The following is a 25,771-nucleotide window of genomic DNA, read 5'->3' on the forward strand; positions in this document are numbered from 1 at the left end:
ACTAAGAGTTGGTTCTCTGAAAATATAAACTAAACTGACAAACTTTTAGCTAGACTCACTAAGAAGAAAAGAAGACTCAAATACATAAAAACAGAAATAAGAGAAGCCGTAACTGATACCACAGAAATAGAAGTGATCATAAGAGACTACTACAAACGGCTATACACCAACAAATTAGAAAATCTAGAAGAAATGGACAAATTCTTAGATCATACAACCTTCTGTGATTGAACTATGAAAAAAATAGAAAATCTGAATAAACAGAACACCAGTAAGGAAACTGAAACGGTAATGAAAAACTTCACAAAAAATAAAAGTCCAGGACCAGATGGCTTCACTGGTAAATTCTACCAAACATTCATGGAAGATTTAATGCTTATCCTTCTCAAACTCTTCCAAAAAATTGAGGAGGAGGGAATGCTTCCTAACTCATTTGAAAGGCCAACATTACCCTGAAACCAAAACCAGACAGGGACAACACCCAAAAAGAATATTACAGGCCAGTATCTCTGATGAACATAGATGCAAAAATTCTTACCAAAATATTAGCAAACTGAATACAACAATACATTAAAAGGATCATACAGCTCAATCAAGTGGGATTTATTCCAGGAATGCAGGGATGGTTCAAAATCTGCAGATCAATCAACATGAAAGACCACATTAATAAATTAAGGGATAAAAGTCCTTGATCATCTCAACGGATGCAGAGAAAACATTTGACAAGATTCAGCATCCATTTATGATAAAAAAAAATTCTGAATAAAATGGGTACAGAAGGAAGTACCTCAACATAATAAAGACCATATATGACAAACCCACAGCTAACATCATACCCAATGGTGAAAACTGAAAGATATCCTTTTAAGAAAAGGAACAAGACAAGGATGCCCACTCTCACCACTTTTATTCTTTTTTATTGCGATAACATTGGTTTATAACATTGTATAGGTTTCAGGTGTACAACATAATAATTTCACATCTGTATATACTACAGCGTGCTCACCACCAAAAGTGTAGTTTCCATTCATCACCATATAATTGACCCCCTTTGCCCATTTTGCCCCCACATCCTTCCCCTCTGATAATCACTAATCTGTTGTCTGCTTCTAAGAGTTTGTTTTTGTGTCGTTTGTTTTGTTTTGGTTAATCAGCTGTGGGCTAATATAGACAAATTTTTCATAGCTAAATTGCGAAGATACTATGCTGTATCTAATGAGATAATACAGAGTTCAGGAAGCTATACTTTAATTTAAATTGAGTGGTCAGGGAAGGCAAAGATATTTGTTAAAAGATAAACTGAGGCACATTAACATTTTTTAGTTTATTTGAGCAAAAATTGATTTGAATCAAGCATCATCTAATTTAGACTGGATTGCAATATCTTCAAGAGTTAAGGAGAGCTCCCTGAACATAGCCTCATTTGCACTTACTCCTAGCCAGGGGAGTAGAGATCTGCTGAAGGAAGTGAACTTTTTAAATCATGGATGCCTCCTGGCAATTCCAATTTTTGTCTGTGGCTCAGGACTAGAAAGTTGACAGCCATGGAGGTGAGTAAAACTTAAGGGACTGTAGACTGCATGGGTGGTTTTATTCTGGTTGCCTTTATCTTGTGTCCCTTTCTTTGTACAGAGCCTAGAAGCAAGGTCCCCTGGGTTTGGAGCTGTTAACCAGAAGCGGGGAAATGGACCCCCAGGTTTGGAGAGTCTGGCATGATAGAGAAAGGAGTGAGATTGTCCCGAGAAATGGAGGCATTGGAGATCAGGGAGAAGTTTGTGAGGGCAGGGTCAACACCACTGTGGCAAATCCAACAGCCATGTTGAGGTGGGAGTACCCTCCTCTGCAGTGGCCTGAGATGTGTGAACAATGATATTATTTTTCCAGGCCAGAGCAAGACAAAACGTGAACAACCGCAACAACAAAAATAAAGACATTCATGGTGTAAAAATTAGGAAAAGGAAGGTCAGAGAGGGGAGGAGGACTGGAAAGAGACGTTCTCGATCTGACATCTTGGGAGGAAGCATCTACCTCGATGCTGGCCACTGCTCTTCCTGCTCAATTTGATTTCGATGTCTCCAGCATTTGCACAGGACCAGATGTCAGGTGGAGCTTTCTTCGGTTGTGAAATGTGCACCCAAGTTTTGACACTTTGTAATTTGGCAGCAGAGTCATGGTCCAAGAGTACTTGGTAGGGTCCTTTCCATGAATCTTCCTTTTGCAAAAGCATTAGAGTAAAATAATATCTGTTTGGAAATGACAAAAGACTTAAAAATCCCCATGGTTAAAGATCTGATCAGAGTTCATTATAATGGAATTCACAAGGAAATTTTGTTATGTCTGTGACCTACGACATTTTAAGACAATTAGTGGAATTACAACTGATAACATTATACCAGGACATATCAGATTTTTAGGAATTTCATATGGCTTCTAGAACACATATTAATAACGTGTCATACGAATATAATCTAAGAGTGTTTATCATCAGTTATTTGACAATGCTTCTGCTGTAATTTAACATACCAATAAGCCTATTAGTTTAATATCTCTCTTTTACAAAGTGAAAGACAAAGCTTTTGAGATTTTTCCAGGGGCCATCTGAGAAATTTCAAAGTTATGTTGCATTCAAAAAGATTCCACTTAGAGTCTGATTTGGGGAAGTTGTCAAAACATCTAAAAGTTTGAACCATTGACTTGGGATCACAAACCATTATGAAATAACACTTCATTATCCATTTAACCAAAGTGACAATAGAAAAGTTTAAAGTCTAATACAGAAGGTTACATAGTTGTAAACAAAACTTAGCTTTTTTAATATTGAGAAGATTGGGTTTTCTTAAGTAATCAAAAACCTAATAAAGACAATGTGAAGCATAGTAAATCATTTTGGTAAGACACAAAATCTTTGCTTTCAAGCTTTCCAGTTAGATTTAACCAAAAGGTAAAACAAACAAACAAACAAACAAAACCCAAAAAACAAAAATTTTCACAACCTCTTATCAAGGGCAGACCATAGTCTAAGAAAACTTTGTTCTCTTAACAGAGTGAAACCAAATTCTAGTTTTGCACCAGTGCACTTTTGATATTAAAATTCATTGTTAAAAAACTTAAATAAATCCATGCCGAACACATAAAATTTCTTTCCCAAGATTCCTTTTCTACAAACCTATAGCTTTTGATATCCATTCAGATTTTATCCTATGCTGTTTCCTCTTTCTCGTTCTGGAACAATCAGTCATTTTGCTTTCCTTACCTACTTTTCATATGCATTGTTTTCTTCCACTCTTGTTATTTCTAAATAGTTTTAATTAAACGTATTTATTAGAATTCTTAGCCCTTAGAATCCTTTATTCCTAGTGATAACTAAGAAGTAAGCAATTGTGGACTATTACACAAGCATTCTGTGAGTTGGCAAATTTGTAAACACATTTCATAATTTCTGGAAGTTTATCTTCCTCACAATGAATTTTTCAATGTGGCACAAAACATTGTGACACATTCCTTGCTAATAGACCACAATATCTTTAGTTACTTTGTAAAAGGAAGCCAAAAGTGGATAAACCTATGTTCAGTAATTAATGTTTCAGTATTTTATTTCATTTGGAAATGATCTAGACGTTCAATTAATACCCATTATTTAACATATTTCAGTATAACTTTAAGGTTTCAAGTTACCAAAAAAGATTTTGGAAACTATTTTTAAATAGATATACTATAAAGAATAATTATTGTTGAAAAGTTCACTTATAAACTTTTATCTTATTACATTTATTTAATTCGTTTGCTTCTTAAAAATTATGCTTAGATTAGTCATTAAAACTTCACAAGATATTACACAGCTAATCATCATCTTAAGTTATCTTTCTTGCTGACAAATTCTGTAACAGAGAGAACATGAGCTTATTTGACTTTTGCTAAACCTAGGTAGAATAAAAGTTTTATATTTAATGCTGATAACTCTCAAGACATGCCTGTTTTAATTAAACCAAAAAACTTAAACTAGCTTTTATTTACTGAAGATTATTCTAGATCACATGAACTTGAAAAACATTTGGGTTAGTTTCTATATTTTTGAGAGTACACTTGATTTATATAAACTCTTGTTTGCCTTTAAGCCAATTAAATAGAGCTCTTTACAAATTAATTTTGGCAATACCGATGCGGGGTTGGTGAGCCGAGGAGTCGAAAGAAAGATTTCTTGGACTCTCAAGGTCTGGCAGTAGTGTTCTTTTATTTAGAGAATAGTGTGGAATAGCATGGGGACAGGATCCATGGGCAGTCAGAGCTGCTGTGTGGGGACAGGACCCATGGGCAAGAGGAGCTGCTGCTGCCACTTCTGCTACAAACATGGGTGGAGAGTAAGGCTAAATTTAAGGCATAGGTATGTGAGCCATCTCTTTACAAGACAAAGGAAAGAACATGAAAAAAAGTTAAAATGTTATCAGTGCAGGTGGGGTCTGGCCATTGGGTGGTCCCACAACTTTTAGATAAGAATCAAATCGGATTCAGTAAAGGCCAGAAGCCACCACCCTAAATCAGTTACATGAGGTTGCCAAACAGTAACCAACTTAAGTCCTTGCCTTCCCCATTAAGAGTTCCCAGAGATAAGGCCATCCTGCCTTCTTCCTGACACAGAGAGGAGGCATCTTTACAGATGGAGGTTTCCCTTACAAATGTAAATGTTTCCCAACAAAGGGCAAGCAAACTCCTCTCCTGCTCCTCGGAGCCTGCTTCTCATCTGCAGTTTTAAAATTAACCAGCCTAAAACCCTCATTAATACCATCTGGAGGTAGAAAAAAATACAGATTTATAACATACATACATAGACAAACATAAACACGCAAACAGATCAAACAAAGATCTCCTAGCTTTTATTTTAAAATTTTAGCTGAGAGACAGGTATGGTAATGCAAGACTCACTAGTTTATAAAAAATCAGTTTCATCCAAGTTGTGTTTCAGGCAGAGGGAGTAAATTACCTGCTCAGATGGCTAAAGCTTTTTACTATTATTTGTGGAAGAGATTTTCAATAAGCCTAGTTTTCAAAATTGCCTTTTCTTTTTCTTTCTTCTGATATGAATGACCTTGGTTCCTAGAGAAGACCAGGTAGAATATTTACATTTCAAAAGGCACAGAGAAAGAATACAAGTTCCCCTTAGAAGGACTTTTGTTTCTGAAGCCCAGATCCTTTAGAATATCTGCAAGCCTTCTGAGATGAATATCGGAGGTTTTGGATTGGTAAAAAAGATAGATGGGCTTTGAATTGTTTCTAGATCCACATTTCTGTTCTTGTAAAGACTCAATTTGTAAGACAACTATGGTTATTTTTAATTTCTCAGAGAATGGGATTGCAACCAGATTAATATCAAGGAGGGACCCCATCTACCAAGCACATTATCCTCAGTTTGCTTCTTTATATCAGGGAGAAGATCATCAACTAAGATGGAAAACAAAAGATCCCTATGTTCTAGAGTTAGAGCTGTGTGTCTTTGGAATATTTTAGTAAATTCTTCCACAAAGACTTCAGAATGTTCTTCTTTCCCTCTGGGTATATAGTTTCATTCTAGCTTAGGGGAGAAGGCCTAAAAAAATTGTTTTCTATCAGGCTCTAAATATCAGCTTCTTATTGGGCCAACTTTTGACCATAGAGATACTTAAAAAAATCCTTTTGAATATCTTGTCAGATTTCAGCCAGGGCAAATAGTAAATATTCCTGGCAGTACTGAACAACTCCGTGGACACAAGAGGTGTCCTCAAAGAGGAAAAAAAGATACTACCTTCTCAGGATCCAGAGCCACTCTCCAAGATAAATCAAAGCAAGAAAGAAATAATTCCCCTGAGAGCTGGCAACAGTGGGTAGAATCCCAGCTGCAAGTGGAGTGCAACCCACATTTCTGTCCAGCCATGTCCAGCTGCAGATGGGGTGCAACCCACATTTCTGTCCAGCCATATCTAGCTGCAGATGGGGTGCAACCCGTATTTCTGTCCAGCCATATCTAGCTGCAGATGGAGTGCAACCTACATTTCTGTCTTGCCTTATTGTAGGGGTCCACAACCCGATGATTGCCAGGCCAGTTTCTCTGGCCACTAAAGGAGACAAACAATAAGGCAATAGTTATCCCTAGGAGGGAAAGGATCAACAACCAATGGGTACCTGAAAGCAGATTCATACTTTCAGTCAAGATCTTATTCTTACAAATGTTTTGTCCTGCCAATCTGAGTTTGGAATAGAAGCAATAATGTGAAATTTTACCTTCCTCTCTCAACCAGGCACCACAGATAGAGATCTGGAGGGTGACTTTGGTAAGAATTCTCACCCTTTGGCAGCTTCTACCAGTTTTCCTGGATCCTGTCTGCAGGCTCTGGAGCGAGTGGGGTGTCCCAGCAGGCCTCATCCTGGTACCAGACACAGTAGAGGAGGAAAAATAATTTTCCCTCTTCGTGTTTTGTGTTTGGCTGAGACCCCTTTTTCACCAGGGCATCTTCTAAATGGATAATCTTAGCTAGGTTAAAAGTTCTCCACCATGGCCACTATAATTCAAGACTGTCTTTGGTAAGGTTAACTTACTTGCCCATCCTTGAAAGAAAATTTTATCCACTAAAGGCCTCACACTGGACCCAGTCCAGCTTAAGTCACGTCCAGTCCAGACCCAGACCCAGCCCAGGTTTTTTTTTTTTTTAGATTTTATTTTCCCTTTTCTTCCCAAAGCCCCCCGGTACATACTTGTATACCTTCAGCTGCGGGTCCCTCCAGCTGTGGCATGTGGGACGCCGCCTCAGCATGGCCCTACCAGCAGTGCCACCGCCGTGCCCAGGATCAGAACCGAGAAATCCTGGGCCGCCAAAGCGGAGGCGTGAACCCAACCACTGGACCACAGGGCCAGCCACCCCCTCCCCCGCCCCTGCACCGCCCAGCTTGTAAGTCGGACCCAATCTGACTCCCGTCAGTTTCCAGACCCAGTCTGGAAAAAGAAATGCTCAAATAAAGTTTGAAAACTCATAATGCAAGAGCTGCAGAGCTAGGATCCCAGAAGGACTTAACAACCACCTCCAGAGGCAGCAAGAAAGCAGTGAGCTCAAGGGGCTCCGCACGCACCCACCTGGTTGCTCATTTCTCGGGGGCACCTTCAGGGTCTCCCTCAGTTCCCTCATTTAACACCAGGACTGTCAACAGGTACAGAACTGTTAAAAGACAAACTGAGGGATAATTAAAAATTTTAAGAGTTTATTTGAGCAAAAATCAATTTGAATTGGGCAGCATCCAATGTAGCACGTAGAAAGGAGCCCCGAGGGGCTGTACAAGATGAAAAACCTTTATAGGCTGAAGGGAGTGGGGACAAGGAAGTTATACTAGGCAAGCAAATTAGTTATTGAAAAGTCACTTTCCTTTAGAGGATGGAAGGGGCCTATCAGGCAGATTACCTAACTAGTGCTGGTGGGGTGATTCCTGGTTGACTGGTGTAAAGTTCCTTCTCTGGGAAAGCCGAACCTGTAATTAAGTTAAGTCTTGGTTTGATGACGTGGGGCTTAGTATAAGTGACTCCATTTTGGGCCTGTTGTCTTGTTTTGAACAGATTAAAGAACTTCAGTTATGGAACTTCTGGAGAGGGAGGCTTGAAATTTGGATGCAAGCTATTGCTCTAAGTGGTAATTAAAATTTTTGTTGATTAACTTTTTTCTTGCCTGAAAGATTAATACATGCATATGATAAAAAATTTAAGTAGTACAAGAAGAAGCACAGTGAAAAGTAAATATTCCCACATCTGATCCCCGAGTGCCAGTTTGTCTCGCCAAAGGCAACTGTGCCATTTCCTAGAGTATTACCCTCAAATTAATCTGTAGATATGGACCTATATGTATCTTTTTCTGTATTGTACATCTTTTTATATAAATAGAGGTACCTGCTATACATGCTGTAGTATACTTTGCTTAAAATATGATCTTTACATAAATATCTTCATTCAATTCAAGAAGGTAAAGTGAATTTCTGAGGCATGTTAATTGCACACACTTCCATGTTGGTGTTCTCATTATTTTTTCCCCCAGACTGTGTTCATTTCTGCTAAAGCTGCAGAGGGCACTGTGGTCCTTCCAGAGGGAGGCAGGGCCTCACATAGGGTTTGGCAGTTCTTGATTGTGGTGCAAATTTTAGGGGTCAGAGAGCTCCTGGTATTACAAATATACATGAATTTGAAATACTTACCTGTGCTCGCTCACTTTATGAATTTCATATAAAATTAATTGCAATGTATATTTATATCATTCCATCCCCTTCAACAGGAGTAATTTTTGTTTAATAGATAAACAGTGTTTAATTTCAAAAGCACAAGTCTTTAATCTTGCAACAATTATCTGCAATGATTACAGACATAGTGTCCCTTTCCTTTTCGTCACGGTTACACAGGAGTTCAGTGGCAGATGGAAACTGTACTGGCTTGGGTCAGTCCAACTCCACCATTTATAAGCTATGCCACACTAGAAAATCATTTATCTTGTAATTCACCATTGTCCCATCCACAAAATGAGAAAATTGGATGAGAATATTTCTAAGGTTCCTTTCAGCTTCAATAAGTCTATGACATCTGACATCTTCATAAAAAAAGAAACTTGCTAAAATTGAGTATGGATGAGTGTCAAATAGAATACAGATGTATCAGAGGAAGGGAAAAGCAACCTAGGTTACAGAGAAAATCTAAGGTAGTCAGAGTGTTGCAGAGGCTGATGGCACTCCACCAAAATCCACTCTCCTCTTTCCAACCGGAAAGCGAGACTACATTCCCAGCTTGTGTTTGACAAATAAAAATGGCAAGCAATAGGATATATTGGAGTATATGAGCAAGCCGTTTGGTATAAACCTAATTCGGCCTGACCTTGTTTTTTCCAAAAGGGCTTGACTGTGGCTGTTGAGCACGCATTGTGTATCTGCTTAGACATTTCTTATGGCCAGAACAAAGGCCCTTGAGATAAAGGTGCAACTTCCCCCCACATTGGCATTTCCTTAGGGATAAGCATCTTTCCTTAGGCGAGGAACTGATTGCTGCACTCACCTTGGACCACCCAGCTCACCTGTGACCACCCAGCTCGAGACAACAGACTGCCACCCTGCTGCGTTCACTGAGACAGAAGACCTACCTGCTGTTTCCATCAATCGCTGTGCCGACAGAGCAGTCTCGCGACTATTGTAAAAGGGACATTTCAATCCTATGTGAAACATCCTCTCTGGGGGTATATAACCACTCTGGGCACCCCACTTCTTTGGTGCCCTTTCTTCCTTCGGGAAGAAAGGCCCTGGGTTATAATCCTCAGATTTAAGCTCAGAATAAACTCACCCAAATTTTCATTTATAGATTGATTATGGATTATTTTCGTTGACAATGTCAACCACTTAACATATTTACTGGCATTTAATGTGTTTTCAGTCATTTGCTACTGTCAACAATGCCGCAACTAATAGCCTGATATACATGTCCTTGCACAGTCATTCAAATATATGTATACATTCTTAAAACCAGAATTGCTTGCATAAAGGGTACATGTGCCTTCCATTTTTTGATATTGCCGAATTACCTTCCAAAATAATTTTATTAAATCAATAGTGTTTTCTACTCCTAAACAACGAACAATTATTAGCAACTGCAGGTCATGTTTTTGGTGAGAGAAAGGAGATAATTCTTGATGCTTCTTAAATCAACTAAGAAAAGGACTGAAAGGAAATGAAATTGCCTAAAGAAAATGTTAATACTTTACTGGGATACATATTTAAAACAAAGGAAAACCAAGCACTATTTCCGGACAAGAATTTAGAATCACTTTTCCACTTTCGCTAATAAAAGTTTGAGCTCATTACTAAGTGAGTTTTTCCACTCTTCAATAATTCTTTTCCTAAGTCAACCTTTTAGGAACTTACAGCCAATGAGAACAGGAGTTCAAACAAAAAGAAAGAGCAAAAACCTAAAACTCACAGTTTCTAAGGAGCACAAGATCCTTTTGCTTCTGGGCTGGGTAGTAACTTTCAACTCTTGTCGTTTTAAGGGTTTTTAGATTAAAACAGGAAAAAGTATGACCGTTTAAAGGTGGTAATTCTCTTTTGATTGTGGAAAAAAATTTCTCTGCCGTGTTTTCCCACCGATTGCAAAGTCTTTAAGGGTGGGCGAAGGACGGCGTTCGTACCGGCTGCCCGCCCTCCAGAGGCTTCCAGCAGACGGCCGTCGTCTCCGCTGCCGCCAGCACAGCCGCCCTCCGCGCCCCGTGGCCGCCTCTGCTCCAGACGCTGGAAACGCGCCTCCCCCGCGGCGAGCGTCCGGGGACGCAGGGGACGACGCGTGACGCCACGGGGCCGCCGCCCAATCAGACGCGGCGTCGCGGAAATTTTGAACTTTAAGGCGGCGCGGGCGGCGAGCCGGCCGGCGCTCGGCGGGATGGCGGAGGAGGCGGCGGTGGCCGTGTGCGTGCGCCTGCGGCCGCTCAACAGCAGGTAGGCCGTGGGCAGCTCGGCCGCTCGCCCTTGGTGCGCGGTCCCGGCCCGGGCAAGAGACGGGCCGGCCGGGGCTTCTCTCGACGCTGCGCAGCCGGCTCCCTGCGCGCCGGCCGCTGGCCCGGCCGCCCGGTGTCCCAGGGCGCGAGGCCCAGGCTGCTCGCTGCGCCCAGGCTTCGCTCCGGCGGCGGCTGGCTCAGCGTTCAGGACGCTGCGAGCCTGATATTCGCCCATTTGGAATTCTTTCCTTTCGGTACAGTGTAGACACTACCGTCGTTGCCCCGTGGATCTTACATTCTAGAGGAGGAGACACAGAGGTCATGAACCCTATAGAGAGAGAGCAGGAAGGGCAAGAAATGACGTCTGTTTGCTTCTCTAGTCTCTGCCCCTCTCTCAGAATACTAACACATTTTTGCATTTGAGAAATATGTGTTAAATGTTACTGTGTTAAATAAAGGGGAATATCAAGACGAGGACTTCCCTCTTGTCTAGGAGCTCATTATCTAATGCGTTAGAAGACAGCTCCGGAACAAAACCATCACGACGCAGTGACAGGTGCTGTGACGGGCAGGGGGGGAGTGTGCCGGAGGGGTCATTAGCCCTTCAGCGAGATGACGGCGTGGGAGACGGGCAGGGCTGGTGTCAGGAAGGTCCTGACACTTTTCAGGAAGAAAGAATAGTTACGTTACTTGATGGAAACGGAAGTCGGGGTATTCCAGGCGCAGAGGGATTAAATCTCTTCTCTTGTGGGAACCTTCAGATAGTTGATTTGTCTTGAGTTAGGGTGTATATAGGAAGTCAGAGGAAGCAAAGGTTGAAGAGAGAAATAAACATGATCGAAGTCTCACGTGCCGTGTGTTGAGGATGTCGGATGGTTTTGAAAGATGTTAAGCAAGAAGGATAATCGGAGTTGCGTTTGAATGTATCTTTTCAGCATACAGTGCTGGGTGGGGGAAGGGCGTGAAGAGCTTCCCAGGGACGCTCCGGTGAGAGGGCAGGAGGTCAGGGAAGCCCCATTTAAAAGTGGTGACCCCTTAAAGGTGGACTTTCCACATTTCTCCCAATTATAGTATAGGTCATTACCATCCTTTAAAATATTCTTCAGAAGACGAAATCTTTTAAATTATCTTTCATATAACAGACTTCAAAACTAGTTATAAAATGCACTGTTTTTATTCTTTTAGAGAAGAAGCTCTTGGAGAAGATACGCAAGTTTACTGGAAAACTGACAATAATGCTATTTATCAAGTTGATGGAAGTAAATCCTTCAATTTTGGTAAGCTTATAATAGCATCAAAAGTAAACATATTATCCTTTTCCTTTTAAGAGTACAAAAGGCTTATCCAGAATACTGGATTTGACATTAAAGATCAGACTAAGCCGTCTGTAAACTGCTTCAGTGGAAGATTTGAAAAATTGCTCATCCATCCTTTATGATAAGTAAGATAATGAATTGATGTTTAAAACACAGTTATAGTCATAGTGCCTTATGACTGAAACTAACATTTTTCCTCTTATTCATTAGTGTATTTGTGGCCTAAGACTCCGTAAGCCCAAAATATGTTGCTTAATGTCAAGTCATCTTTAAGATCTTTCAGTTAGGTATATTCTTTCCACAATTATTTTCAAGAAAACTCTTTAAAGAATAAATAGTGAAGATATTCCTTCTTGGCTAGAATATAGCGGGTACCTACTGCCCCTTTTGTGGAGCTTGTCATGTGGTGGGAAGAAAGACTTTAGACTACTAATTACACTTATGATGACATGGCTTTGTGGGAGTTTCTAGCAGGGGATCTAACTAGCTTAGGTACCCGGCACCTGTAGGATGAGCGAGAGCTAGCTAGGGCAAAAGGACTTGGAGGCCCTCAAGGTTGGCCAGGCTGATTTGTGTATTGATTTAGCACATTCTGTATAGTGCTGACCATGTGCCGGACACTGTTCTAAGCACCTCATATATATTAACTCATTTAATCCTCCTAACAAGCCTATGTGATAGGTACCTTCCCATTTTAATGAGGAACTGAAACGCAAGTCACACAGCCAGCAAATGGAGGAGTCAGATCTGTGTTCCAGCCACACTGCCATGCTGCCACGTAGGCACCACAAAGCACAGTAAGGTCCCCTCAACAACCTTAGGAGTGAGAGTGATTAGGTTGGTGACTTAGTGTTACGCTAGAAAGCCAATATCTAAGCCTTTAGAGCAAAGATGTATAGAATAGAAAATGATTCCTGGTAAAGGACTATTTGATAGTATCAACATAAATTTTTAAAAGGTAGAACAGTATGTTCCAGAGATTATAAAACCAAGAACAAGGGATACACAGCCATTCTGACTCAAGTGCTGCAGGTTCTCAGTAGCTGTGTATGCTCACAAGGGATTTGGACTCACCCACCTGTCTGAAGCAGCTGGTATTAAGATTTGAATCATCCTGCCATCTCTCCTTGCCCTGAACTCCTGACCCCTGGCAGCATTCAGATGGCACTTTGGTTTTCCATAGGGTTCTACCTACAAGTGCAGATGTTGGTCATGGTGCAAGCCGTGTGAGCACTGAATTTCTCAAGACAGTTGATACATTTCCCTCCTGACTGACAAATCCATTTCTTGGGGGCTTTCTAATGTGAGCCCACCACTGAGAGAGTGGTCCATTTTTGATGCACCAACAAAGGAGAGACCACATCCTGGACTGGTGGATTCATCATGGCAAATGCTACCTAACCCCAGCCCTCAGCAGCCAGCCAACCAGCTGTTCTCTGTAACACTTCAGCTTGGCTCGGTGCTTTTCTTCCAATTGTCTGTGTTTCTTGGTTTAGTTTGATATGTTAGATATGTTATAAACTTCTTCTTGCTAGATATGTTATAAACACTAAAATTTCTCAAAGAATAGTAATAGTTTGCATTTCCTAAGTATTAACCATATGTTTACAGTAATTCTCTAAGGAAGATAATATATATTCACTTTACAGGTTAGGGAAGTGAGGCACAGAGACATCATCCACGTTGACCGAGGTCACATAGCTTGTAAGTGACAGAACCAGGATTTGCAGGCAGTCTGATTCCAGATCCCCAGGTTCAGCCACTATGCCTCACTGCCTCTTGAAAGCACATAAGATAGCTGACTTGTGTTTTTTTGTGTGAGAACTAGCACATTTTACATTATAGAGAAGTGTATTTTCAGAGGACCAATAAGTTGAAGAAAATATTGTGAGTTAAATATTTTATCATACCATATCCTGACAATTTTATTTCTTTGGGCAGCTACTAATTCAAAGTGAAAACACAGTTGATTTGTTTGGTTTAACTTGTGTGGTTTTTTTTTTAGATCGTGTCTTTGACAGTGATGAATCTACTAAAAATGTGTATGAGGAAATCGCAGTACCAATCATAGATTCTGCCATACAAGGCTACAATGGTTTGTATCCACTGCAGAAACGTTTTATTTAGTCTTGGGTGTCTGTTCAACAGTATTGATAGTTTTACATACTCTCGATGCTTTTTCAATCTTTGTGTATATGTGTTTTTGTGTCCCCAGGTACTGTATTTGCCTATGGGCAGACTGCTTCAGGAAAAACATATACCATGATGGGTTCAAAAGATTATTTGGGAGTAATACCCAGGGCAATTCATGACATTTTCCAAAAAATTAAGAAGGTAAATAGCCAAATTTCCGGTACATACGGGTAAAAGTAGTCACCTCTTGTCATGGTGGAAGGAAGTAGGTTTACAGTTCTCTTTCGATTATCCACGGGGAAGGAAGAAAGGCATAGCGTACATTTGCTTTCCCCACAGCCTTACTTTATAGAGCTTAGAGTCCTTTCATTCTTTCCCTTGAATCCTGAAGCAGTGCTACTCCTGTCACAAAGCAGGCATTGAGGAACAAGAAATCTTAACACTGCCTTTGAGGAGCTGTCAGTGATCGTTAAGGAGGAGGAGAGGGTAGATGTGGTGAGAAGACCAGGATAGGCAACCTAATCAGTTAAGGCAGGTTTTCAATTTGTTTTTTCCTTACTGTTTAATGATTTTTAGTGTTCTTATCTGAACATCTGTTTGTAGGGTTTTATTTTGAGCTTAGAGAGTTGGACTGGGCACCCTCTTCTTCGAATTTTATGGTGCCATGCTTTTCATTATTTCTGAAACAATGCTTTTATATTTTTGTGTTTCCTTTTGTCAATATAGAACCATAGGATTTTTTTTGTTTGTTTTACAAAGATAACTTCTCAAAGAATATTTTAATGTTTATTATGAGCACATCAACATTCAGTATTAGGTTTTCATAATTGGGTGATCTCTGATGTTTTTACGTATGTTTTCTCCTAGTTTCCTGATAGGGAATTTCTCTTACGTGTGTCTTACATGGAGATATACAATGAAACCATTACAGACTTACTCTGTGACACTCAAAAAATGAAGCCTTTGATAATTCGGGAAGACTTCAATGTGAGTAACAGTAGCTCAAACAATACAGTTACTTATTGGGATTATACTTCATGAACATTAACCTTTACTTTCCATTATTTTTTAAAATGTATCCTGTTTCTGTGATTTGTTTTTTGTTTTCTTTCTTAAATGTTTATGAGATCATCTTTTAAGCGACATGTATCATTTTGAAATATTGACAGTTGTAATATTTTTGTGTAAGGGCCTCAAAAGAACGAGATGGAAGTATCAGGTTAGAATTTGGTGTGCTTTGGTATAGGATATAAATTGTAAATATCATAGATTTACTTCTTATTTTTATACAGAGTAATATTCTCCATTTTCTACTTTTAACTTCTACAAATGAATTCTGTAATAGTTTGCACCTTCTTTTGAGATGCACACTTTTAAGTGACTTCTATTTCTCTACTCTTCCCATCATTAACCTTGTTTCAGAGGAATGTATATGTGGCTGATCTCACAGAAGAAGTTGTTTATACACCAGAAATGGCTTTGAAGTGGATCACAAAGGGAGAAAGTAAGACTTTATGCTGTATTTCCTCAAAACACTTGTAAAATAGTAAAAACTATTCACTTGAATGTATTTAGGCTTCAAATCACACTTTTCACTTTTAAGCTACAATAAAAGTTAATGTTTTTCTTTGGATTTTAATATATGCCGCTGAAATATGACTCATTTTTACAGAGAACAGACACTATGGAATCACAAAGATGAATCAAAGGAGCAGTCGTTCTCATACCATTTTTAGGATGGTGGGTAATTCTCTCTCTACTTGGTTTTTCCAATCAAGAAGACACTAATTTTTCTACAAGTTGCCTTTTCTCTCTAGATTTTGGAAAGTAGAGAGAAAGGTGAACCCTCTAATTGTGAAGGATCTGTCAAGGTGTCCCATTTGGTGAGTATTGATAAACCCTGCTAATGTACTCTATGGGCCAAAGCAAAGTTTAATTCAGCTGCTGGATGTTTGGTTTCATAAGAACTGTTAACTAAATAGGGAAAAACATCTATAAATTGGTAGTTTATTCTTATCAGTGGCATGAGATTACTAGTTAAAATATAGGAAAAATTCAGGGGATCTTTCTTCCTCTTATGTTATGGCTGCCATCTCCTACAATTTAGATGTAATGGTTGTAGGAGTTGAGGCCTTTCCTAACCAGTAACGAAAGAGGATTTGGGGTTTTTTTCCAATCTACATTTAAAAATTAAAGTAGTCTTGGAATTTGGTGATTTTTTTTTTTAACTTAGTCTCAGCCAGTAGAATTGAGAGTTGTGAGATCAACAGAAACCTAGATGGGATGGTTAAAAAATAAATCACATATTCAAGTTCATTCTTAAGTACAATAAAAAAAATACGTTTTATATTATGAGCATAATGTTTTATGTTTTTTATTTTTTTTTAATGAAAAGAAATTACATTTATTTAACCGATGGAAATGTTGCCACGGTTGACGATGTATTCAAAGTATGCATTCTGTAGATGGCACTCTCTTTGGTTTACAGCACAGGGCTTCCCATGCATCCTCCAAGTTCTGTTGGATCATATGCTGATTAACCCAGAGTTTCTTTTTGTTTTCAAATGGAATATTTCTTCCAATAAACTTTATTTTTCCCCCAAGGTAGTTTCTTTCTTTTTCTTTTTTCTTACTGTTCTGTTGGACATGCGTGTCAGTGAAAGCAAATTAAAATGAACTGAGGGGGTTTGCGGCATTCTACAGATCTGAAGAATTTATTGCTACAGGAGAAACCATTGTGGTCTTTTTTATCATTTAATTTTAATAGTCTGTAGATATTGGAACTTTTTGTTCCTCCTTAATTGCAATTTTTCTCCCAAATGGTGGGTTGAATTTATTTATTTATTTATTTATTATTGAGTTAATGATAGGTTACAATCTTGTGAAATTTCAGTTGTACATTACTGTTTGTTATTCGTGTTGTAGGTGCACCACTTCACCCTTTGTGCCCACCCCCCACCCCACCTTTCCCCTGGTAACCACTAATCTGTTCTCTTTGTCCACATTTTTAAATTCCTCATATGAGTGGAGTCATACAGAGATTATCCTCTCTAACTGGCTTATTTCACTTAACATAATTCCCTCAAGGTCCGTCCATGTTGTTGCAAATGGGATGATTTTGTTCTGTTTTGCAGCTGAGTAGTATTCCATTGTATATATATACCACGACTTCTTTATCCATTCATCTGTTGATGGGCACTTAGGTTGCTTCCATGTCTTGGCTATTGTAAATAATGCTGCAGTGAACATTGGGGTGCATAGGACTTTTGGAATTGCTGACTTTAAGCTCTTTGGATAGATATCCAGTAGTGGAATGGCTGGATCGTATGGTAGTTCTATTTTTAATTGTTTGAGGAATCTCCATACTGTTTTCCATAGTGGCTGCACTAGTTTGCATTCCCACCAGCAGTGTATGAGGGTTCCATTCTCTCCGCAACCTCTCCAACATTTGTCACTATTAGATTTAGATATTTTTGTCATTCTAATGGGTGTAAGGTGATATCTTAGTGTAGTTTTGATTTGCATTTCCCTGATGATCAGCGATGATGAGCATCTTTTCATGTGCCTATTGGCCATCCGTCTATCTTCTTTGGAGAAATGTCTGTTCATGTCTCCAGCCCATTTTTTGATCGGGTTGTTTGATTTTTTGTTGTTGAGTTGTGAGAGTTCTTTATATATTATGGATATTAAGCCTTTGTCAGATATATGACTTGCAAATATTTTTTCCTAGTTAGTGGGTTGTTTTTTTGTTTCAATCCTGTTTTCATTTGCCTTGAAGAAGCTCTTTAGTCTAGTCTGATGAAGTCCCATTTGTTTATTCTTTCTATTGTTTCCCTTCTCTGAGAAGGCATGGTGTCCAAAAAGGTCCTTTTAATACTGATGTCAAAGAGTGTACCGCCTATGTTTTCTTCCTGAAGCCTTATGGTTTCAGGTCTCACCTTTAGGTCTTTGATCCATTTTGAGTTTATTTTGGTGAATGGTGAAAAAGAATGGTCGATTTTCATTCTTTTACATATGGCTTTCCAGTTTTCCCAGCACCATTTGTTGAAAAGACTTTCTTTTCTCCATTGTATGCACTCTGCTCCTTTGTCGAAGATAAGCTGTCCATAGATGTGTGGTTTTATTTCTGGGCTTTCAATTCTGTTCCATTGATCTTTGCACCTGTTTTTGTATCAGTACCATGCTGTTTTGATTACTGTAGCTTTGTAGTAAGTTTTGAAGTCACGGATTGTAATGCCTCCCGTTTTGGTCTTTTTTCTCAGGATTGCTTGAGCAATTCGGGGTCTTTTGTTGCCCCATATGATTTTAGGATTCTTTGTTCTAATTCTGTAAAGAAGGTCATTGGGATTCTGATTGGGATAGTGTTGAATCTGTAGATTGCTTTAGGTAGAACGGACATTTTAACTGTTTATTCTTCCAATCCATGTACATGGAATGTCTTTCCATCTCCTTATGTCGTCATCCAATTCTCTCAGAAAAGCCTTGTAATTTTCATTATGTAGGTCCTTCGCTTCCTTAGTTAAAGTTACCCCGAGGTATTTTATTCTTTTTCTTGCTATTGTGAATGGTATTGTGTTCCTGAGTTCTTTTTCTGTTAGTTCGTTGTTAGAATATGGAAATGCTACTGATTTATGCAAATTGATTTTATACCCTGCAACCTTGCTGTAGTTGTTGATTACTTCTAAGAGTTTTCCAATGGATTCTTTGGGGTTTTCTATATATAAGATCATGTCATCTGCAAACAGCGAGAGTTTCACTTCTTCCCTCCCTATTTGGATTCCTTTTATTCCTTTTTCTTGCCTGATTGCTCTGGCCAGGACCTCCAGTACTGTGTTAAATAAGTGTGTACAGTACTGTGTTAAATAAGTGGTGATACATGTCTTGTTCCTGTTTTCATGGGGATGGCGCTCAGTTTTTGCCCATTGAGTATGATGTTGGCTGTGGGTTTGTCATATGTGGCCTTTATTATGTTGAGGTAGTTCCCTTCTATGCCCATTTTGTTCAGAGTTTTTATCATAAATGGCTGTTGGATCTTGTCAAATGCCTTCTCTGCATCTATTGAGATGATCATGTGGTTTTTATTCTCCAGTTTGTTGATGTGGTGTATCACGTTGATTGATTTGCGGTTGTTGAACCATCCCTGTGTCCCTGGTATGAATCCCACCTGATCATGATGTATGATCCTTTTGATGTATTGCTGAATTCTGGTTGCCAAAATTTTGTTTAGAATTTTTGCGTCTATGTTCATCAGTGATATTGGCCTGTAGTTCTCTTTTTTTGTGGTGTCCTTGTTAGGCTTTGGTATCAGCATGATGTTGGCCTCATAGAATGTGTTAGGAAGTGTTCCATCCTCCCTAATTTTTTGGAATAGCTTGAAAAGGATAGGTATTAAATCCTCCCTGAAAGTTTGGTAGAATTCCCCAGGAAAGCCATCTGGTTCTGGGGTTTTATTCTTTGGGATGTTTTTGATTGCTGTTTCAGTCTCTTTCCTTGTGATTGGTCTGTTCAAATTGTCTGCCTCTTCTTGAGTGAGCTTTGGGAGATTGTAGGAGTCTAAGAATTTATCCATTTCCTCTAGGTTATCCGTTCTGTTAGCATAGAGTTTTTTGTAGTATTCTCTTATAATCCCTTGTATTTCTGCAGAGTCTGTTGTTATTTCTCCTCTTTCATTTCTGCTTTTGTTTATTTGAGCTTTCTCCCTTTTTTTCTTTGTAAGTCTGGCTAGAGGTTTGTCAATTTTATTTATCTTCTCAAAGAACCAACTCTTTGTTTCATTGATCCTTTCTACCACCATTTTCGTTTCAATAGTATTTATTTCTGCTCTGATTTTTATTATTTCTCTCCTTCTGCTGACTTTGGGCTTTGTTTGTTCTTTCTCTAGTTCAGTTAGGTGTAGTTTAAGATTGCTTATTTGGGATTTTTGTTGTTTGTTATGATGTGCCTGTATTGCGATGAATTTTCCTCTTAATACGGCTTTTGCTGTATCCCATATGAGTTGGTATGGCATGTTATCATTTTCATTTGTTTCCAGGTATTTTTTCTTCTTTAATTTCTTCAATGATCCATTGCTTGTTCAGTAGTGTATTGTTTAGTCTCCACATCTTTGTGCCTTTCTCAGCTTTTTTCTTTCTTGTAATTAATTTCTAGCCTTATAGCATTATGATCAGAGAAGATGCCTGTTATTGTTTCAATTTTTTTTAAATTTGTAGAGGCTTGCCTTGTTTGGCAACATATGGCCTATCCTTGAGAATGTTCCATTTGCACTTGAGAAGAATGTGTATTCTGCTGTTTTTGGATGAAGTGATCTATGTATGTCTATTAAGCCCAATTGTTTTAGTTTTTCATTTAGCTCCACTATTTCCTTGTTGATTTTCTGTCTGGATGATCTGTCCATTGATGTGAATGGGCTGTTGAGGTCCCCTACTATTGTTGTGTTGTTTTTAACATCTTCCTTTAGGTCTGTTAATAGTTGCTTTATGAACCTTGGTGCTCCTATGTTGGGTGCATAGATATTTATAAGTGTTATTTCTTCTTCATGAAGTGTCCCTTTGATCATTATATATTGTCCCTCTCTGTCTCTCTTTACCTGTCTTATTTTGAAATCTGCTTTGTCTGATATAAGAATTGCAACACCTGGGTTTTTTTGCTTGCTATTATCTTGAAGTATTGTCCTCCACCCTTTCACTCTGAGCCGGTGTTTGTCCTTGAGGCTGAGGTGTGTTTCCTGGAGGCCACAAATTGTTGGATCTTGTTCTTTAATCCATTTTGCCACTCTGTGTCTTTTTATTGGAGAGTTCAATCCATTTACATTGAGAGTGATTATTGATTCATGTGGACTTAATGCTGTCAATCTGTCGCTCGTTATCTGGTTTTCCTGTGTTTGTCTTCCTGTGTGCTTTAGCCTACCCATTTAATACTGCAGTTTCTTATCCTGGGTTTCTTAGCTTTTTCCTTATTTATGTTTTGTGGCTGTGTTCTGTTTTTTAGTTTAGTGTCTACCCTGAAGTTTGTATTTAGAATCTCGTGTATAATATAGTCTATTCTCTGGTGGCCTCTTACTTACTTGGCCTAGACTGATTTAGTTCCTTTGCTCTTCCCCTCCTAAATTATTATTTTCATTTCTTTTTTTTTTAAGATTTTATTTTTTTCCTTTTTCTCCCCAAAGCCCACCAGTACATAGTTGTATCTTCTTCGTTGTGGGTCCTTCTAGTTGTGGGATGTGGGACGCTGCCTCAGCGTGATTTGATGAGCAGTGCCATGTCCGCGCCCAGGATTCGAACCAACAAAACACTGGGCCGCCTGCAGCGGAGCACGCAAACTTAACCACTCAGCCATGGGGCCAGCCCTGTTATTTTCATTTCTTATTCCAACTCGTGTTATGAGTTTGTAGTTAGAGTGATAAGATCGTCTTTGCTTTGGTTGTTTCCTTACCTTTATCCTAATGCTACAGTTGAATATTTGCTATCCTATTCTGGTTCTGTTTATCTGTCTCCCTACTCTGTGGTTTGTGACCCCTTTCTCCCTTTTTTCTTTTTTCAGGTATGAGAGCCTTCTTGAGGATTTCTTGTAGTGGAGGACTTTTGGTTACAAATTCCCTTAACTTTTGTTTGTCTGGAAAAGATTTAATTTCTCCCTCACATCTGAAGGATATTCTTGCTGGATAGAGTATTCTTGGCTGAAGATTTTTATCTTTTAAAGTTTTGAATATGTCACTCCATTCTCTCCTAGCTTGTAAAGTTTCTGCAGAGAAATCCGCTGAAAGTCTGATAGGAGTTCCTTTGTAGGTTATTTACTTCTGTCTTGCTGCCCTGAGTATTCTTTCTTTGTCTTTCATTTTTGCCATTTGTACTACTATATGCCTTGCAGTAGGTCTTTTCACATTGACAAATCTAGGAGATCTGAAAGCTTCCTCTACACACATTTCTCCCTCAATCCCTAGATTTGGGAAGTTCTCTTCTATAATTTCATTAAGCACACTTTCTGCTCCATTTTCCTTTTCCACGTTCTCGGGAATTCCTATTATCCTTAAATTCTTTCTCCTCATTGAATCTGCTGTCTCTCAGAGATTTTCCTCATTTTTTTTAACTCTTAGTTCTCTTTCTTTCTCTGTCTGGAGCCATTCGGCCTGTCTATCTTGGAGCCATTCGGCCTGTCTATCTTCAATTATGCTAATTTGCTCCTCTATGGTGTCTACACAGGCATTCAGGGAGTCTGTATTCTGTTTTATCTGGTCCATTGTGTTTTTCATCTCTAGTTATTCTGTTTGATTCTTCTTTATAATTTCAATCTCTTTTGTCAAGTAACTCCGGAACTCGTTGGCTTGTTTCTCTATCTTTCTCTCTATCTCATTGGGTTTTTTGATTATAGCTGCTCTGAACTCATTTTCACTTAGTTTACCTATTTCTAAGTCCTCAGGACTTAATTCTGTGTTTTTATTGTTTTCTCTCTGGTCTATAGCTTTTATAAATTGCTGGATGGTAGAGGAGCGGTTTTTTTGCATGGTGGTAGAATTCAGTTGCAGTTACAACCTGTCGCCACTATATGGGGGTTTAGAGCCGTGTGTTCTGAGCTCTCCGCCTTCAGGCAATATGGCAGCACCCAGTGTTGTTTGCCAGGGGGAGGGGCTGTTTTTCTGGCGCGCCGATCTGGATTCGGATCAGTTCTGTTCTCTGGTCTCCCGGGGCCCTGGGTTTATGGGGTCCCCACACACGGAAGCTTTCCCCCATCAGCGGGTTTCCACTATACCCACGGCAGGAGTCCTGGGCAATCCCCCGGTTGCGCAGCCCCTCCTCCACTCCTTCCCACACCTGTGCCAGCGATCCCAGACTCTAGGGGAGGGAGCGAAGTTCTCTCCTACCCGGTTCCAGCTCCTCTGAGGCCAGCACCAGGGTCTCTGTCCTCCGTCTTTTTGATACTCTAGGTCTCTGATGTCCTGGCATTAGGTTTATTAGCTGAAATTCAGTTTTTTTTCAGTCCTTTGTTGTAGTGTGGAGGGGAGAGAGTCCTGGGTCACCTCACCCTGCCATTTTGCTCCACCCACCCCATCTATGAGCACAATGTTTTAGACTGTAAATCCCTTGAAGGGAAGAGTAATGTCTAATTCATCTTTATAGCCCCAACACATCGTATGTAGTTTATATTCAATACCTGTTTGTTGAATGAGTGAACATAAGCATTATGCAAACACTCCTTACCACATAAGTAAACCTCCCGTTTCCTTCTTGCTGCGCTGTATCAGTTCTCTCTGTTTTTGTGCTTCCTTCCTATTCCTTACCATTATTGCTTTATTCTCTGTCTTCAGGACCTAAATTCTTTAGCTTGATGTGGGATACGATTTAAGATTATTCTGTTTGGGAGCTGGCCCTGTGGCCAAGAGGTTGAGTTCTCACGCTGCTTTGGAGGCCCGGGGTTTCGCCACTTTGGATCCTGGGTGCGGACCCAGCACCACTCATCAGGCCACGCTGAGGTGGTGTCCCACATAGCACAGCCAGAAGAAGGACCTACTACAACTAGAATATACAACTGTGTGCTGGGGGGCTTTGGGGAAAAGAAGAAGGGTGGGGAAGATTGGTAACAGATGTTAGCTCAGATGCCAATCTTTAAAAAATAAAGGTTATTTGATTTGAAAACTTCAGGGAAAAAACGAGTAAATCTATAATATGTTTATTGACTTTTAGATTTTGAAAAATCACTCAAGTATCTAATTCTAGTTCACCCCAGTCATTTTACTACACAGTATACTGTCTATTATAATAGCCTATGGTTGCTTCAGTTTAACAATAAAAAACCCCACAAAACCTAACTTCTGTTTTGTTTTCCAAACCTGGCCTGTGGTATTTCACTGCAATTTTTAACTTTTCTCTTAATAATGTAGCTTTAATACTCTTGACATATTCAGTGATCCATTTGGTGACTTTTCTTGTGTTCTTTGATGTTCTATTATCTGGCGACCTTAGATATCATCAAGTCCAGCCCTCCAGCCTCCCGCTCACTCTAAGTATCTTCTTGGAAAGAAGTCTTCCCCAGAATCATTTTCTGGCTCTTTGGAGGGAGTCTCTGAGTGTCTCCTGGCCTTTCTGGGAGAATAATATCCAGGTTCTCTTAGCTCTGCTCCTTCTCTGTTCGCTTCTGTGGCTTCTTTTCCCTACCTTTCTAACAAAAACTCAGGCGTGTTCTGTGGCCTTTCTTACTTCCCCGTTGCCCTCTGACATTTGGTTCACATTTCTCTTTTGATGACAGCCATATATTTATTTTGTCTAGAGTCTCTGAGTTCTAATTCATATCTTCCTAAAGATTGTTATAACGGTGTGTCTCACTGATATCTCAAATTTTAGTGTGTCTAAAACCAAGTTATTTCTTCCTACCATGGTGAATATTCCTTTTTTCCAGTATTATCAGTGTTATCCTGGTCACCTAGACTGGAAACCCAAGTCAGTTTCACCTCATCTTTTTCTGCCTTCTCTTTTGTCCCGTCATCCCTGTTTTTTATTGATTCTACCCTTTAGCATTCCATGGGTGTCATACTCAAGTCCTCATCTCTTGAATTACTGTATCATTCCCCTGGACCTGGCCCCCATGACCTGGTTTTGCTTCCTCAGTCTGTTATGCAGATTTCTGATGTCACTAAGCTTGTGTTGTGTCACTTCCTTGGACAAGATCTGGCCACTCTTAACCAGTCTAACTTGACGTCCTTCAGCTCCATGTGCGCTCCTCTCTTAAGGATAGGTTGGGCCACTTGGTATCTTTGAACACTAATGCTTGTTCCCATCTTTATACCTAAGTTCATGCTGCCTTCACCACCACTTCACCCCTTTATTATGTATCTAGGCCATCTGTGGTAGATACTATACAGGAAAGGTGAGACTTCTTTGAATGTTTTAAAGAAAGAAGTATCAGGGATAGGACTCCAAAGCAGAAGTGTATAATCACCTGTTCATCACTGGAAGTCTCCACAGAGACAAATAATTTAAGTCTTTGACTTTCTTTTAATGCATTAAGAATATTTGCGGAGGCTTTACAGTGTTCTGAGCCCAGTACTGGGCTCTGAGATTAAAAGAGTAAAGAAGACATCCCTCCATACTTACTGTCTCCATGGCAACCTCCCTAGCCCAGGCCGCCTTGTCTCCACTCACATTCCTGCCCCAGCCTCCTAACTGGGCTCCTGGCTACGGTCTTGCCCCTCTCCAATCTGTTTGCCCCCCAGCGGCCCAGGTGACCCTTGAGGAAGTTCAGTCAAGCATGTCACTCTTGTCAAAGCTGTCCAATGGCTTCCCATTGCATCCCAAAAACCCACTTCTTACCCTTGGCTACAAAGCCCTGCATAAGCTGAGCCCTTCCTGCTTCTGTAACCTATCTTGTCCCATCACTCCTTCACCAGCTCTGCCACACTGCCCTTTCCATTTCTTGAACACACCAAGCTCATTTCTCCTTTGTGACTGGTGTGCTGGTTGTTCTTTAATCTGGAGTATGGTTCCCTTGGTCTTTGCAGGGCTGGCTCCCTCTTCTCTGTCATTCCAGATCTTAGCTGAATTGGGGGACTTCCCCTGCCATCCCGCCCAAAGAGCCTGTCCTGTCCTTTCCTCTTCCCACTTCTAACACTCTGTTTAAATTGTCTGTATTACGCTTAACATGCTATGTTTCTTATTTGTTTGTCTTTTTCTCTCCTCTCACTAACTTCCTCCTCCCCGAGTCCCACCCTGTGCAGAGCATAAGCTGAGAGCAGGGTCCTCATTTGTCTGTTGCACTGCCATATCCCTAGCACCTAACGTGCTGCCTGCAGCACGACAGGCAGTCAGTTTTTTTCAACAATATTTGTGAAATGGAAGAGAGGCCCATGGTTTTAAAGATGCT

The 25,771-nt window shown here is 39.8% G+C and overlaps 1 protein-coding gene and 1 long non-coding RNA gene across 9 annotated transcripts in view; one reads left to right on the plus strand and one right to left on the minus strand.

Annotated features, from left to right (window-relative positions):
- Positions 1-890: 890 nt before the first annotated feature.
- On the minus strand, positions 891-10,290 carry LOC102150733 (uncharacterized). Of its 2 annotated transcripts, none has more exons than XR_011437480.1 (4): positions 9,962-10,290; positions 7,100-7,196; positions 6,253-6,395; positions 891-2,243 (listed from the first exon to the last, which is right to left on the minus strand). It is a non-coding gene; the product is annotated as an uncharacterized lncRNA (long non-coding RNA). The 2 variants fall into 2 exon arrangements; XR_290037.4 differs by having other exon boundaries at positions 7,100-7,181; positions 9,962-10,279.
- Positions 10,291-10,315: 25 nt separating this feature from the next.
- CENPE (centromere protein E) overlaps positions 10,316-25,771 on the plus strand; it is an 85,543-nt gene continuing 70,087 nt past the window's right edge. For all 7 annotated transcript variants that reach the window (XM_023637600.2, XM_023637601.2, XM_023637604.2 and 4 more), the window contains exons 1-8: positions 10,316-10,473; positions 11,658-11,749; positions 13,794-13,883; positions 14,004-14,122; positions 14,789-14,908; positions 15,344-15,425; positions 15,594-15,661; positions 15,739-15,804. In XM_023637600.2, coding sequence (XP_023493368.1) covers positions 10,418-10,473; positions 11,658-11,749; positions 13,794-13,883; positions 14,004-14,122; positions 14,789-14,908; positions 15,344-15,425; positions 15,594-15,661; positions 15,739-15,804 — 693 coding nt within the window. In that variant the 5' untranslated portion in view covers positions 10,316-10,417. The remainder of the gene's footprint in view (positions 10,474-11,657; positions 11,750-13,793; positions 13,884-14,003; positions 14,123-14,788; positions 14,909-15,343; positions 15,426-15,593; positions 15,662-15,738; positions 15,805-25,771) is intronic.

Source organism: Equus caballus, chromosome 3, assembly GCF_041296265.1.
Source record: "Equus caballus isolate H_3958 breed thoroughbred chromosome 3, TB-T2T, whole genome shotgun sequence".
Lineage (NCBI taxonomy): Eukaryota > Metazoa > Chordata > Mammalia > Perissodactyla > Equidae > Equus > Equus caballus.